At 43.2% G+C, this 17,839-nt stretch overlaps 1 protein-coding gene across 1 annotated transcript; it reads right to left on the bottom strand.

The window, feature by feature from the left end:
- Window positions 1–16,859: 16,859 nt before the first annotated feature.
- On the bottom strand, window positions 16,860–17,366 carry LOC138975040 (ovarian abundant message protein-like). Its single transcript, XM_070347728.1, has one exon. It carries the CDS (start codon window positions 17,364–17,366, stop codon window positions 16,860–16,862), a length of 507 nt encoding a protein of 168 aa, XP_070203829.1.
- Window positions 17,367–17,839: the final 473 nt, after the last annotated feature.

Here is a 17,839-nt window from a genome sequence, read left to right as displayed (position 1 = left end):
ACACACACACACACACAAAGAGAGAGAGAGAGAGAGAGAGAGAGAGAGAGAGAGAGAGAGAGAGAGAGAGAGAGAGAGAGAGAGAGAGAATGAGAGCATAAACAAATTACAATAAGAAATTATCATAGCAAAATGTAAATTTATTCAAAAAGTAGAACACTGAACTCAGTGCAAGTAAAATGTGTAAGAATTCTGAAAATAACCCATGAGGATATGGACAAGTACAAATGTATAAATCTTTTTTTAAATAAATAAAGTTTAACGTGACCAGACCCACGAAACGTATATTAATTCTGGAGAGCACTTAATTATGTTCAGCAAAGGATTTTCATTCCACTTTTTTTGCCACTAGCATAATCATGTTAACAGAAGAACGAAGTCTAAATTGTACACCTATATGTTCAGCAAAATACTTGTTGTTTTATTCACAACACGGTCCCGAATACCCAATTAGGTTGAAAAGACGTTGAATCAACTGTTCACCACAGCAATCCGGTGTTTGTGTGAGAGATAGTGTGTGTGTGTGTGTGTGTGTGTGTGTGTGCGCGCGTGTGTGTGCGTGTGCGTGTGCGCGTGTGTGTGTGTGTGTGTGTGTGTGTGTGTGTGTGTGTTTGATCGAATAAAATCAATGTCTTAGAGGTTTACTCACTTCTCTCATATTTAAAGAGTCGTCGTAGTCTTTGGATTTATATTCAGTACATTGAGATAAATATCAGAAATATATACATATCCTACACACTTGAAATCTGAATCAGAAAAAGTCATCGTTATCGGTTTCTTTCTATTCAAACAAAAGTGGCAGTACAACGTTTCGAAAAAGATGCCAAAAAGAATCAGATTACGAAAAAGCGTTCAAATTGTGACGCCGAAATGGGTACAGAATGAAACGCAAAATGACACCGAAAGTAAATGTTAATGATGAAAATTAGGAAACATTTACCATTTCAAGGCTTTAAATAATGCAGTATTCAAAAAATGTATACGAAATAGTGAAAGATCAGTGCCCATAAATAAATGTACAAAAGGTAAAATCTTGTTCACTGAACATTCAGTCCATCTTGCCAGATACAAAACTAATACTGGTACATACAGCTGTAATAGAGTCTCCCAAAATACCTTGCAGTCTGGTTTTCACGAAATAGAATGCTGAAAAAAATGTATGCTTCTGCATTTTATTTCTTTTACTGGAGTAGATAAACTTTGGTGTGAAATACTCCACGTCCTTCTGAACGAGGTCATACGAGGAATGGACAGATACCAAATTTAAATTGTCAGCCAAATTAAGTCTGAACCTATGAGTATGAAAAATCAACGTTTTTTCTCAACGTCATTCGTACGTAATATAGAACTGTCCCTCTTTTAACGTAGAAATAAATATCATTTTTGAAAATGTAAGGTAAGTATATCATTACGACAACATTCTTGCGCAGTCGAACTCATCAGAAAATCTACAAATATACACACTTGTGGTTGTTCGGACCTTATAATTATCCGCTGTCAATTTTCTAAATCGTGTCCCAGTTCCACAACTTTCAGATCGCTCTTGAGCTCTTATCACACTTTGAAGCACTAGTTGGACTGGTGGTAGTGGCATCGCATATTTCTTTGTGATACTGAGGTCCCCGGGCTCTCTGCAACGGTGGTGATTTAGTTTTCGTCGCCCCAGCTAAAGATACTGTTCCGCGAGCCTCAATCTGTGTGCTTGGTTTGTCAGTAGTCCTGGTGCTTTTCACAGGCAAACCCTTTGTTTGAATGATTGCGCTTATCTTATTTTTACCCCTACTGTCCTTCAGGGGCAGAGATTCTTGTGCGACAGCAGCTGAGGCACTCACTGAACCCAGACCACACGCATAGCGAGTGGTTATTAGACTGGTTTTAACACTACTGCAATCGTCTGTTGGGGCACACGCTTGAGGCTTTTCAACGGGCTTCATCGCTTTCAGATGCCCACTTTTTTGTTGTACCGCGCTCTCCGGTTTTGCTGCTTTGGGGACACCTTTTGGAAGTTGGGGTCCAGATTCCATGGCAACGACACAACTCGCAGGTTTGGACGGAAAACAGTTCTGCTGAGGCATCGGACCGATCGCACTGCCCGCGTTTCCTGAATCAATTAATGCGGATGTATGTATGGTTTTAGGTATTTTCAGAGGCGTGAGTTTTGACTTTGTCTTTGGGTTAGTCAGTGGAAGGCTGCACGGACCTTGTGGTTTTGGGGGTGTTGATATCGTGCCAGTCTTCGTGACACTGTCTGGCACACACTTTTGAAACAGTTTTGTAGTGGTCTTTGGTGCAATACAATTATCTTTGAAAATGCCAGGCTTCTGCCTATCAGCATCGATACTCTCAGAAGATTCTGCTTTGCTCACTGTCACCGAGTTGCTCACAGCAGCATCAGGCTTTTGCCCAAAACCAGAACCAATCTGCGATCCAATGCAAGTGCCCTTCAATCTTTGAAGAGATTCTGTTGTGGCTGAAGCGTTAGATGTGAGCTCCTTAGTGTCTTGTGGACAATTTGGATTGATAGTTGGAGGAAGAACAAATTGTTTAGTACCGATCGTTTGTGTTAAAGGCATCGCCGTTGTGTTTGAAAGTGCATTGCAAATACGCTGCCGTGATGGCACTAACATACCATCGACGCATGTAGTGGTCGACTGCTTTTGTTCTGTTCTAGTAAGTCGATCAACATTTGTTGAATCTGACGTTTCTGTTTCATCTTGGACAGCAGGTATAATCATCACTTTGTTAATTTTGCCAGTGGGAACATAGCCTGCTGGACCAGTTTTCTTGACTTTGTTAGTGTTATTTTGAGCTTGAGAAGTTAAGTTTTCGAAACCACTTACATCGGTAGGTAAGCGTGCTTGGCTGAGCTGGGACGATGGGAGTCCATCTCTTGGTTTTTGTGCAGCTGTCTTTACCAGAACAGGAAGGCGACTGGTATTGCTTGCTCGGGGCTGAACTAATGTCGACTTGACTGAAGTTGGTTCGTCAATACCGTCCATCTGTTGAGCACATGCTTTCTCCAGATCCTCTGGTCCCTTTCCACTTGACTGCGTACGGGTGATGTTTTCCCGTGATATTTTCGATGGGGAGATATTGTCATTCACATCTTCCGTGGGCTTATGTGGTTCAGGGGAAGCGATGTAAGACTCTTCTTGAATTGTTGTCAAAGTACAGGGTGTCGTGGGCGACTGTGGTGGAAGATTCTCTGCATCTTCTGAAGTCAACAGATTCAATCCGAGGTTCTTGAATCCACTGTTCAAAAGCGGGTCGGAAAAGTCCGTGCCATTTGAGGTTCCCCGCTGTACTGCTTTTGGTGAAGTACTCTCCGAAGGTGCCAAGATTGATCCTGCCTCCTTTGAGGTTGCATTTGACTCTGTCTTCTCTGCGTATGATGAAGACAAGTCAGATTCTGTGCATGCAGGCGCAGCTTCAGAAGACTGTCTTGGTGGTCGTGCCTGCATTCCAGATGCAAGTCGAAGATCCTCTGTAGAAGTTTGCAAGTCAGCCGTGTTGCTTGTTGCATTAGGTGCAGAACTTTTGAGCTGACAACCATCTTCAGGCGTGGTTAGCTTCCCTGCGGGCAGTTGTTTTGCCTTGTTGGCATGTGGGTAGATATACTTCGGTGCTTCAGGTTCGACAGTGACTACTTTGAAATTGAATCTACTCTTCCTGGGAGGTGCATCTCCAAGGAGCAAATTGTGAGGTTTGGTGCCACAGATGTTGTCTTTAATTTCCTTGACGCTTGACAGTCCTCCGACATGTTGGTGCATTTCACTGTGCTCAAAAGATTCCACAAAGTTGGGGTGGGTACCTTCACTCGGACATGCCTGAGCAGAAGTGTTCTGCAGTGGTGTGGGGAGTGTTGTAAGCTCTAAATGTGTTTTGCTTTCTTCTTTGGTGTCACACATTTTTTGGGGATAAGAAACAGATTCTTTTGTCGACCACTGACTTTGTTTGCCACCAACGTCTCTGGAAACGTTGCATGAGGAAATGACTTGATCAGAATGAGTACGCGGGTCCAGGGGACGAATGACCCTTTCATGATAATGGGTAAAATCGCAATTGGTACTCTGTTCCATCGGAACGGTGCTGTCTTCAGGTTTGGCGAAGATTTTGTCAGGACGGGTTTGTGATTTTCCAAACTCGTCAACAACTTCATGCGAATGCTTTTCAACTTCCTGGAAATGGGTCAAGTCTTTCTCAGAGTCGTCAATGACTCTGTTGGAACAAGCACTTGCGTCATCAGAACTCATTTCAGTGTTGTCAGGATGGACGCTGGTTTTCAGTGTGAATTCAGTTGTCCTCTTGCCGATAAGATCACTCTTGTCGAGGTGGGAATTACTTTCTTTAAGACATGCACCAGAATCTGTTTGAGCCGAAGCATTCTCGTGAGTTTGTGAAGTGTGAGGTTTTGCATTGTCTGACACAGTTTGGTTTTCCGGTGCTTCATCCTTTGCTTCCTGGACGTTGATGGAGGTTTGTCTCAGATTTGCTTGTCCAACCGTCTCTTCTTGACGTACCTCGTATCTGTTACGCGAGGAAGCAACGCCCATCTCGTCTTTTCCAGGTGACCTCTCACGCTGTGGTGATGTTTCTCCTGTCTGGGTGGAAGTGACTTTGGATACTCTGGCTATCCGGAAAGGTCGCTGCTTGGTAGACAGAACGACCTGCGTGCAAGGTCTGTTGATGAGCAACATGCTTTTCCTTATGTCCTCTTCTGTTCCAGGGTTGCCAATAATCACGTAGTACGTTATCTGGTTGTCCTTGTCTTCTGGCATCAACAGGGGGTTATTCGGATTTCCCTCATCGCTACATGTGCAGCATTTCCGACAGAGTGGGTCGACTTTTACGAGACATTTAGACTCTTCCCGGAGAAGCAAGCCAAAGTTCTTTGGGGGATCCTCAATAATCTCAAATGGCTGACATTCTCTGGGGAAGAAGGTAGTTTCCCAAGTCTGTATCAAACGTAAACACGCATCAAATTGCTCCCGTGTCTGGGGTAGTCCTCTGATGATGGAAGTTGGTCTTCCAGTTCTCTTCATTTGTGTCAAAGGAGACTGCAACAAGAAGTTCCATAGAGAGATTAAGAAGTCTTCCTTCGTCATTGGGATGTCAGCCGTGGTTTCAGATCTTCCCGCTGACAGGCTCCAATCAGCACGAGAGGCATGGCGAGATCTGGTGGTTTCAAGTGATCGCTCTGTCGTACATTTGACATCAGAAGTGTAGCCTTTTGTCTCCTTAGAAATAATATCATTGTTCGTCTCAGACAGAGAGTCGCCCGAAACATGACTGTTAGTGACGGAGTAAGGGGCACCTGTACCGTTGTCTGCAGCTTCGGATTCTGACCTCGACGAATCGTCTTTGTGAGAACTTGTGATTGCCACACAGCTGTTACTCTTTTGAAAGGACACATCGCAAACTAGGCTGTCAGACTTGCAGACGGGGACAGCGGAACCAAGGCTCTGGGTCTTTGCGTGGAAAGAAAACTTGCTTTCATTCCTTGAAGCGAATATTTCGGAAACAGGTCTGGAATCGTCAGATGACGAGACAACGGGGCGGTCAAAGTAGTCTTTCTCGGATAGGAAGACGCCTGAATCCACGCTGCTCGTCACAGATGAACAGACATTTGTTTCAGTGTCAGCAGAAGAACTCACAGTCGCCTCTGTCTGTCCGGGCACTGCTTCTGCTGACGTCATTTCTACACTCAACAAGACATCACCGCCAGTGGGCAAGGAGTTTGTTGAACTGACCTCAGCGGAGACAACGGCCTCAGTTGGTTGAATTGCGCCTTGAGGAGAGACATCGCCAACATCATCTTGGTAATCACAACCAGTGAGGGAACTTACCTCGGAGAAAGTAGCACAGTGACTTGGCACCGGATTCACGTCAGAGTTCGGCCAGGTTGAACTTGTTGTTGCAACATCACTATCCCAGGATTTATTGATAGTGGGAGCCACGTCACTAGTGGACGAAGAAGCATAAGGAAAATCCTCACACGAGGTAACACTAGAGAGCGAACTACTTGAGGCGACGCTTGTATGAACGATTTCACCAAAGAACGGGGTAGCATCTTGTAAACAACATCGTCCGTTGAAAGTAGATGTCTGATCTTGATGGGCAACAACTGACACCTGACTTGATGAACTGGAACAATCAGCTCTCTGTGTCGTGGTTGCTGAGTCGAGCGTCCCACCAGGATGTTGAATACCAACAGGAGCTGTGCCGCACGGGAGAATAACTTCACGCCTGGTAGACGGTTTGACCCATATACATGCAGCAGCAGTATCCACTGATGTTGGGGCGCAAGTACAAATTGTATCACCACCAGCCTGGGGCAAGCCAGTAAGGGGCGACTCAGCAGTGGCTGTTCCCACGAACGCAGCGGAGCGAGGCACAAGTCCCGGAGGAGGACGGCCATACACAGATGATGGGACACAGTCACGACGATGGTCCCTCCCCGGCTGGAAGTTGAAGACGACGTTTGTGGGGTACATCCGATGCACCATACTGGCGATGACGTCGGCAAAGGCAATGTCGTCTAACGGGAGAGGGCTTGGAACGACAGCAGGGGCGGGATGTGCAGCTCCCACTGTTGGAAGCAGGCAGTCCATCTTGATGGGCTAGGAGGACAGTGTGCGCGGAATGACGGCTTCGGTGTCTTTGTCGCACAGCAGGCCACTTTTCGGATAAATCTCTCTCGGGTGTGGAGTTCAGCGTCCTAGGGCCAAGGGTCTGCTGGAATGAAAAACGTAGAGATACATGTGGTGTTTTCCTCTCTTCAAGTTCGTGACTATTGAGAGAGAGAGAGAGAGAGAGAGAGAGAGAGAGAGAGAGAGAGAGAGAGAGAGAGAGAGAGAGAGAGAGAGAGAGAGAGAGAGAGAGAGAGAGAGGTAAAACGTAAGTTAATCCGACCCACCCCCACTCACCAACAAAATATTAACAACAAACAAACACGAACAACGACACGCCCAACAAGGGACATACAGATACAAATCACAGACACCGTGGTAGGCCTATCATTGGCTTTAAGAAGAGAGACGATGAGACACTCACACACAGAGAAACAAGGGACGCTCGACACTACCGTTATTTAAAGAAAAAGAAAAACAACCTAACCACAAAAAAAAGAACAAAAGAAAACCTAAACTCAAAAATAACCTTAAACAAGTCGCGTAAAGCGAAATTACTACATTTAGTCAAGCTGTGGAACTCACAGAATGAAATTGATCGTAGTCCGCCGCTAGTGCAAAAGGCAGTGAAAGTGACGAGCCTGTTTGGCGTGGTAGCGGTTACGCTGTGCTTCATAGCACGCTTTGCTGTACCTCTCTTCGTTTTAACTTTCTGAGCGTGTTTTTAATCCAAACATATCATATCTATATGTTTTTGGAATCAGGAACCGACAAGGAATAAGATGAAACTGTTTTTAAATTGATTTCGACAATTTAATTTTGATCATAATTTTTAATTTTTTTAATTTTCAGAGCTTGTTTTTAATCCAAATATAACATATTTATATGTTTTTGGAATCAGAAAATGATGAAGAATAAGATGAACGTAAATTTGGATCGTTTTATAAAACAAATTTTTTTTTACAATTTTCAGATTTTTAATGACCAAACTCACTCATTAGTTTTTAAGCCACCAAGCTGAAATTCAATACCGAAGTCCGGCCTTCGTCGAAGATTGCTTGGCCAAAATTTCAATCAATTTGATTGAAAAATGAGGGTGTGACAGTGCCGCCTCAACTTTTACAAAAAGCCGAATATGACGTCATCAAAGACATTTATCGAAAAAATAAAAAAACGTCCGGGGATATCATACCCAGGAACTCTCCTCTCATGTCAAATTTCATAAAGATCGGTCCAGTAGTTTACTATGAATCGCTCTACACACACACACACGCACACACACACACATACACACACCACGACCCTCGTCTCGATTCCCCCTCTATGTTAATACATTTAGTCAAATCTTGACTAAATGTAAAAACGCAGAAATGTCTACATTGCTGTTTGTTCGTATGTGTGTGTGTGTGTGTGTGTGTGTGTGTGTGTGTGTGTGTGTGTGTGTGTGTGTGTGTGTGTGTGTGTGTGTGTGTGAGAGTGAGAGAGAGAGAGAGAGTGAGAGAGAGAGAGAGAAGTACGCACGCACGCACGCACGCACGCACGCACGCACGCACGCACGCACGCACACACACACACACACTTACTTACACACACACACACACACACACACACACACACACACACACACACACACACACACACACACACACACACACACACACACACACACACAGGTTGTGTATAACTACAAGCATAGTTAAAATCGTGATCGTGATTGGCGTTTTTTGACCTTTCTGTGACCGTGATTGCCGAAATTTCCATTTCTGTGATCGTGATGGGACTTTGCCCGTGATCCGTGATGACAAAAAAATCAAGTCTCGTGATCGTGATCGTCATTTGTTTTCGTGATCGTGATGGGCATTATTGCAAAGCATTTTATTTTCAACGTACATTTTTCACAGCTGTATCACTCTATGATCCTCTATTCATCAAGGTGTTTGTGATCGTGAAAACAAAAATCAAGGTAACTGTGATCGTGAAAGCTAAAATGTCCCTTCCCGTGATCGTGATGATCCACCCCCCCCCCCCCCCCCCCCCCCCCCTTGGGGCCCTATAGTTCTGACTTCTGTCTCAGCGCCGCAGAAGTTTGTCAGTGAACCAAGTATGACGGTTGCACTGACTGTCGTGTCTTTCAATAAATGTACCGTAATGTCGACAACGCTTAGACTAGAGATACTCAACCATCCCCCTCCTCCTAATCTTCATCATCATCGGTTCATTATCATCATCATCATCATCATCATAGAAGTCGACCTTAACCGAGAAGATGAAGGGAAATAAACGACAAATTTTCAAGCACAACACTACCCGTGCAGTTACGTCCCATTTAACGTTTGCAATGGGAACTAGCACACACACACACACACACACACACACACACACGCACACACGCACGCAAAAAGTACACACACACACACACACACTTACATTCACACACACACACTTACATTCACACACACACACACACACACACACACACACACACAAGACAGAAGGGGCGGGATGTGGCTGTAACACACACACACATGAACAAACACCAATATAGACTGTTATGCTTTCAGTTGCAACAAATTGAAACACACACACACACACACACACACACACACACACACACACACACACACACACACACACACACATGAACAACACCAATATAGACTGTTATGCTTTCAGCTGCAACAAATTGAAACACACACACACACACACACACACACACACGTCCTCACCTGTTTGCAAGATGTCTGAAAACAGCATTGTCATCAGCAGAAGTGTGACAGCGACAAAAACAATAGAGCCTCTTGGCTGAGAAAAGAAGCGAGTATTCTTTTCAGTCGTTGCTGTGTGCTTGCAGGTAAACTCTCGCTGAGTGAGTATTTCGTGAACTTAGCGCAGCAATGACCGAAGCAAACGGTTGAGTAGGCCTACTCCGCAGCATCTCACAAAGTAACAGCGTTTCTGCACGTGAAAAATATGAACGGATGAACTCAGAGTTTTAGCACTATGGCAAAACAGTTCACATCAGAAAAGAATTAAACTACGTCTGTGTGCATGAGCTGCAAAGTATTCTGTGTGTGTGTGTGTGTGTGTGTGTGTGTGGTGTGTGTGTGTGTGGGTGTCACGGTGGGTGTGTGGGTGTGTGGGTGTATGTGTGTGTGTGTGTGTGTCTGTCTGTCTGTCTGTCTGTCTCATTTGCCTATCGCGTTTACAGCATGAAGTTATTACTTATGGTGGATTCATTTGGACAGCTAAATTAAGTTCCAAGAAGGTTTTTATTCATTAAAAAGTGTCCTTACAATTACTTAAATATGCAGATTTTCAGAAGAGAAATTAGAGTACGTGTGCCTTCATCGCATCGGTGGTGAAAATCAAAATGTAATAATTAATTTCAAGTTACACTCAATCAATCAATCAATATGAGGCTTTTATCGCGCGTATTCCGTGGGTACAGTTCTAAGCGCAGGGATTTATTTTATTTTTTTTTAAATTTTTTTTTTTTATGCAATTTATATCGCGCACATATTCAAGGCGCAGGGATTTATTTATGCCGTGTGAGATGGAATGTTTTACACAATACATCACGCATTCACATCGGCCAGCAGATCGCAGCCATTTCGGCGCATATCCTACTTTTCACGGCCTATTACACATTGCAAGAAGACCGGGCCTTAAAGTACCGTACTCACGTATTTACCAAGACGACGAATTACACATTTATATTAAAAACACGACAAACAAGCAAGCAAATGGAAATATTGACTCAGGCGAGACGGTTTTTAAGTTACACATTGCAAGAAAAACTAAACAGTACTGTACTCACGTGGGCTATTTACGAAGACGACGAATTGCAAATGTGCATTAACAATACAAACAATCAAGCAAACAGTTATACAAACAAGCAATTAATAGACTTACCAAGACGATTAAGCACTTGCCACTTGGATAATATTGCCCCAAGGAACTCTTGGTTTCAACAGAACGCAATAGAACAGGTGGGACTCACAATCGGCAAGTCTAACGCACTTTTTAACTTTCGCACACACACATTTAACAAGGCAGAAGAAAACAAAGCCTATATAACCTCGTTTTGTGACCCAAAGATAATCTAATCTACAGTACAATAAGAATCTGGTGGGAACCATTCGTATGTGAATCATCAAGAACTTTCCTCTATCAGTATGTTTGCGCGGCCTGCAAATCGCGCGTGATGGTACGACCCATCTTTTCGCAGGTCAGTGGTGCGCTGTACCTTTACTGTATGCACAGAATGACTCAGAAACAGAAAACAGGTGATAACGACACGATCATTGAAGGTGGTGATGTCACGAGATTGATGGAAGCATGCCGCTGTGCGATGGTTGATGATGCTTGGATGTTTTAAATAATGAGAGAGAATCAGAATCAGAATGTTTACAGAATCAGAATGTTTGATTCACAAAAACACATGTTTATAGTGAAAGGGTGTTGTGGGGTTGGGATGTCGAAGTACAAAGCTTTCTATATACCAAAGCATGCACGATCGCGCAAAGTTCTCGCTACTGGAAGTCCGATAGAGAGTCCACTGCCTTTGTCAGAGTCAGGGATACCTTGACTCACACTGCACACCAATACCATGCATCATAACATCATGATTTGATCAGTCCTTCAGTCTGTTGTTTTCTTCCGTGTGGTGACAGATATTGTAAGTCAATAAAACATGCGTGACGGCCCTTTTTAGCATTAGACAGTCCAAGAATGAAAAAAATGAGAAAAAAACCACTGTGTTTGAAACTGTTCATCATGAGAGAGAGAGAGAGAGAGAGAGAGAGAGAGAGAGAGAGAGAGAGAGAGAGAGGGGGGGGGGGGAGGCGTATAATAGGCGGCGCGTGTGTTTGTGCATTCTTACTGCGTTTGTGTTTGTTTTTTGATTGCCCAGTAGGAACAACGTGATAACGACGACAAGAACAACAATCAGTGCATTAGTAGCACAATGATTTAGCGTATAATGTATTGCGTTTCGTGAAAACTCAGGTCAAGGCTTATGCTTGGATTATTATCAGTGCCCTTCCAAAGAGATATTGAAAAGTGTTCGATATATCAGCACTTTTTTTAAAAGAGAAATTTCTTTGCATGTTCACCTTTATATGCCCCACCACAGATATGTACTGGCTTTTAAAGTTCGTAAGACCATCCCTTCTCTTGGACAAATAACAAAATTCAACAGCCTGACTGGACTGGTATTTGTATGCTAGATTAAATTAAAAGATTGTAACAGTTGAATGCTATAGCTGCTAAATTATTTCAGCAAGAAAAAAACCACTCCTCTGCACAGAAACTAAAGCAGTTAGATTGCAAATTTGGGAAGGATACTTGTATTCTAGACAAAATCGTTTTCACGGGTAGGATATTACATTTGATCTCACACAACTTACAGTCAGCTTTTCACTTTGATCCAAGCATTTACATTGTTAAAGGGACACCACATACACTTAACTGCCGCGACGAAATCTTTGAAAGGGGCTTATTTCCCTTTGCAACCTGCTCAGATTAATGAGTTCTCGTTGAGCGAGATAATGGAGATACATATATATAGACAGTCCTGAATATGGTGCATTCTTTGAACTTTAACATGTGATTAATATGCTTCTGGTTTCATATTGCTGCCTTTCAACTATCACTTTCTTATGTCCGGTAGGGAACATTAAAAGTCTTAGGAAGATACTCGGCTTGAATTATGTTTGTTTCAATACAGGAGAGAAAGTTTTCATCTATCGTTGTTATGTCTTTCTAATCAATTTACATACATTTTGCCTTGCCTTGCCTTAAAGTTTGTCTTACATCATGTGACATCATATTTCTAACAGAATTGTCTTGCTGTTGGTCGACAAATAACCGCTCTAGCAGCTGTTTTTTTCTCAGTTCGTCCAAAACTGCGTTATTTTGCAAATACTTGTCAAAGCACTATGTACCTTAAACTTTCACGCTGATTTAAAGGCAGAGTAAGCCTCCCGTAAACCATCACAGATACGGTCAGGCTTTTACACACAGTACAAACACCATTTCATTTAAACACTCACCAATTGAGAACATCCTAGGTGCCCTCCGTAAAGAGCGAACAATTTTCAAAGAATTTATTTTTGCGTGGTTTATCTTACCCCTGAGCCATCGTGAACCCGTGTGATCCAGTTTTCCCTTTTCACAATGCAGTCGTCATAGTTAGTCATTTGAATGCGACTCGACGTGAGCTTATCTACAATAGCACGTTTTTTTTATGCACGAAACAACGGCTGTGGTTCACAAGAACTCTAGCGATGGCTTTTGACTGTTGAGAGGAACGGCGATTTGCACTGATAAACCGGCCGTCGTCTGCTACGACCCTTGCGTGACCCTGCTTCCGGGCTTTTCTTTTTTTAAACTTTCACAACTTCGAATTGTTCTGATCTTGTCTTGATGAAAAACGAATTCTTTTATGATTAAAGAATGTTTGTGTAACAAGCTGTCAATTTATTATTTAGATTTTAAAAGTTAGGTCTAGCGCAAAAACGAGGCGCCGTTGTTGTTAACGGAACAAGTCTACGAAAATAAATTCTTTGAAAATGTCTCACGCTCGACAGAAAGCAGCCAGGATGTTCCCGTTCGGTGAGCGTTCAAATGGAAGTATGCTTGTACTGTATTTAGACGCTCGGGGAGCTCTGTGATGGTTTACGGGAGGCTTACTGTGCCTTTAAGTCACATTATACAGGCGACTTTTTATTACACACACATTACTGCGAAATGTTATTTTCGTGTTTTTATTATTATTTTTTTGTTTGTAACTGTACGAATTTGTGTTTGTTTTGAAATGCCTTTTCAGGTACTCGTTTCAAAAATTCTATTCTTTTTCACAACTCACAATATGCGTATGTTACAAGCTATGTAAAAGATCAACAAGTAGACCCCATTTAAACGTTCTTGAAACAGCAAAGATAGGTGACACAGTTAAGCTTTGTGATGTTTCAATTTGTCGCAGCTGAAAGCATAACAGTCTACATTGGTGTTTGTTCATGTGTGTGTGTGTGTGTGTGTGTGTGTGTGTGTGTGTGTGTGTGTGTGTGTGTGTGTGTGTGTCGTGTATGTGTGTGTGTGTGTTTGTGTGCGTGTGTGTGTGTGTGTGTGTGCCTTTCGTTAATATTTTCTTAAACCTAATTCAGAACAAGCACAAAAATGCACGAGTATTTTTCCTGCATGCCTGGGTTCGTTTCAAAGCCATGGGATGTTTGCTTTGAACGTAGGATCTTAAACGTGCGCAACAAATCTGCAAAAACACTTGCCTCTGGGAATTAAACCCTTGGGTGATCCCGAGTGTCAAACCGCGGACGTACTGAGCACTACAAAATGTCACTACCCGGATATACACAAACACAGACAGACAGACAGACAGACAGACAGAACGACAGACAAAAAGACAGACAGAAAGACAGACAGAAAGACAGATAGACAGACAGCAGCAGACACACACGCACACATATACAGAGAGAGAGAGAGAGAGAGAGAGAGAGAGAGAGAGAGAGAGAGAGAGAGAGAGAGTGAGAGAGAGAGAGAGAGAGAGACACACACACAGACACACACAGACACACACAGACACACAGACACACAGACACACACACACACACACACACACACACACACACACACACACACACAAACACAACCTATAGACACATACGTACATAGTCCTTGCAAGGATATCAAATTCCAAAGTCTAAAAATACGAACATCTGAGTGCGAGCAGGGTACAGATTCAGGTGTGCATTGGCTGTTGCGGGATATTTGTTGAGCCAACACAACCATTGAAGACCAAACTTGAGTGACAAGTATCTAAGAAATGCTAAACGGAGCTTTCGTAAATAGGTGCAGTCGGCACAATGATGACACAATTTTGTTTGGCGACCGAATTTTTCCAGCGTAGAGAAATTCTTGGCGATGCCAATTGCATGCTTATGTCTTAGAAGGTAACTCAAATCTGTTGGTGTGTCTTTGCATATTTCAACGTTTTTAGTTTTCATTTTGTGCATCTTTTATGCATACACGCACGTATGCACACGCACGCGAGCGAGCGCGCGTGCACACGCAATTACACACACACACACACACACACACACACACACACACACACACACACACACACACACACACACACACGCACGCACACACACACACACACACACCTACACCTACACACACACATACACACACACACACACACACACACACACACACACACACACACACACAGCGCAGTCCTAACAGTGACGGGCTGGGTGGCAAGGGAAACCCCCGTGTGAAACCCAGTCTATATACAGGCTTACGTATCTGGTCTTTTCATGACACTGGTGCAAACATTTCAAGTGTCGAACATTGGGTGTGTTCAGTCCCCGGGTCCTCGGCCTCACACTATCATCTTTTCTAATAACAACGCACATAGCCTTTATTATAACAGGGAAGTTAAATCAAACTATTTTCGTGCACTGTACAGACAGCACATAATCACTGATAACTATCCCCCGCGGAAAGAGTGGGGACACTTTTTACAAAGAGCTTAAAGTTGTACTACTTAAGGAGCCATTTGGGGAAAGTTTTCTGGTGAATTGGACCTTTAAAAAATTCAAAAGACATTTGCTGTGTAATTTAGATTCCCCTGTAATTATTTGCCCAAACATTCACCGCAACTTTGAATTTTAATCGGCGAGCGGTTTTCTTCGCTTACTCAGCTGTGTCAGGAGTACCGACTTCCCTTCGTAGTCGTCGTATTTTACAGAGTCCTGATGGGTTCGCATTCGTTGAAGAAGACAGAAAGCAGTCAAAAACCATTGGATCCAGAAACTCGAATCCGTAGTACAGCAAACACATGCATGTTCAAATCTGTACGCGGCCGTTAAAACGCATTACATAGCGTGAACAAACACACAGTAGAGAATAAAAACTGTCTCCAAAGACCACCAAACACAGCAGATTAGAATAACAAAACTCTATAAAAAAAAAAAACTAATTCTAAGGCATACCCCGTGTGTGGTGTCATTAATTCAAATCTGAAACCGAACTCTTTCACTCTTTGGGCGAATTCAGATTTGTACCTCTAGCAACTGCTTGTGAAATACGAGTTTTTCTCGGGGGCAAAGGGTAGGACGAAAAACACGACAAACACAGCGGCGAAAGAAAGCGAAAAATGGAGAAATCACAGTCTCGAACCATTAGCCACGTATTCCCCTGGTGTGTGGTGACATAATAACAACCCCCAACCCGAACTGTATATAGCTCTTTGGACAATTAAAGACAGGTATTTTTGTTCATTTTACTCATTTTACTGTTGTGATCCTGAGTTAGCGCATGCAGAAACGTCACATTATGACACCTCTTAGCCACGTTACATGCTTCACAATTTGGCTGATTGTACACTAAACACTCTGACCATAATCTCTCAACATTGTTTACGGCCTTATTCAAAAATTACATTAGCGAGCAAACAGTCAGCCCTGAAATATTGTGTGTGTCTAAAGTCGGTAGGCTGTGGTAACCAGGCTGTGTAACCAAGCAGCCTAGCAATACTTATAAATCTGTTCGGGGGGATCAAAATTAATGTGAACACATTTGTAACTTTACATAAGCGAATCCAATCTGCAGTGAAAACGATCGCATACCTTCTTGGTTTTCAATCATATGACAAAGACGGTGCGAAGTACTTCCTAGTCTGAAGAAATGAGGGTTTTATGTCTTACAATATGTTGGGAAAAACATCACGTTCAAAAATAGATGTGACTTCACAGAGGACTTTGTGTGTCTACCTGGCAAACCAGATATTTTGGTAACGACTTCGTTATCATTCCGGTTATGTATTTGCTTACTGCATGTTTTCGTTGCTCTGCTGGACACTTGGTTGAAATAATAAGCGAAAATAACTACATTGAAGATGAAACGTTGCTTTTATGTGTTACCAAAGTGAGACAATATTCAAAACCGGTTTCGCTTTAGGTTTACACAATGGCCATTTTTGAATGAAAGAGGAACCAGGTAACCTATGCACAGGTAGAGTGATCCACTACCGCCGATAATACGAACACGGTCGTCAGGTAATTGTCATCGTCCGTAGGTATGGCTCAAACCCCCAACACCAACTCTTAACAGTAGTGTCCAAACCGGAATCATGAACGGTGTGTATGAAAACGTAAAAGGCACGAGTGACAGGCGCGTCACAACAAGTGATTTTGTGGACACTCCCTACGAAATTGTTGATGCTGATGGAACGTATGAAAACTTAAACAATAGTGGCATGTCCGGTGGTACTTCAATCAGTGATGGTTCTTCAAACAGTGGTGGTTCTTCAAACAGCGGTGGTGCTTCAATCATCGGAGGTGCTTCAAATAGCGATGGTGCTTTGACCAGTGGAGGGGCTTCAATCATCGGAAGTGCTTCAAACAGTGGTGGTGCTTCAAACATTAGTGTTGCTTCAATCAGTGGTGGTGCTTCAATCATCGGAGGTGTTTCAAAAAGCGATGGTGCTTTAACCAGTGGAGGGACTTCAATCATCGGAAGTGCTTCAAACAGTTGTGGTGCTTCAATCAGTGGAGGTGCTTCAAACATTAGTGTTGCTTCAATCGTTGGTGGTGCTTCAGTCACTGCTGGTGCTTCAAACAGCGGCGTTGCTTCAAACAGCAGTGTTGCTTCAAACATCGGTGGTGCTTCAATCACCCGATGTGCTTTAAACACCGGGGGTGCTTCAATCATTGGAGGTGCTTCAAACAGCAGTGTTGCCTCAAACAGTGGTGGTGCTTCAATTCTCAGAAGTGCTTCAAATATTGGTGTTGCTTCAAACAGCGGAGTTTCTTCAAACAGTGGTGGTCCCTTAGTCATTGGAAGTGCTTCAATCAGTGGTGGTGCTTCAAACATTGGTGGTGCTTCAATCATCGGAGACGCTCCAATCATCGGCTGTGGCGACTCAAACATCAGTGTCGGTCCAAATGTCACTTGCAGTGACTCAGACAGTTCCAGAGGTTCTGCGGGTGATGACGACATCTACATTGCAAACGGGAGCGAATCGAGCAGTTGTAGTGCCACTGAATATATTAACATCAAGACAATGAAGAAGCCCGACTCTGGCCATTTCTTCTACCCGCGTGTCCTACACAGCTTGCTTCTTGCGACTGGTAAACAAATAGAATAAACCAAGAGGCATATAGGGGGGTCAGATAATTAAGAAC

Source organism: Littorina saxatilis, linkage group LG1 (genome assembly GCF_037325665.1).
Source record: "Littorina saxatilis isolate snail1 linkage group LG1, US_GU_Lsax_2.0, whole genome shotgun sequence".
Lineage (NCBI taxonomy): Eukaryota > Metazoa > Mollusca > Gastropoda > Littorinimorpha > Littorinidae > Littorina > Littorina saxatilis.
Note: the sequence above shows the minus strand (reverse complement) of the source record. Positions and strands in the feature narration are given on the sequence as shown.

Excerpts from the sequence above, each read along its gene's own strand:
- LOC138975040 (XM_070347728.1), bottom strand. The coding sequence starts at position 17,366 with ATGATTGAAGCACCCCCGGTGTTTAAAGCACATCGGGTGATTGAAGCA.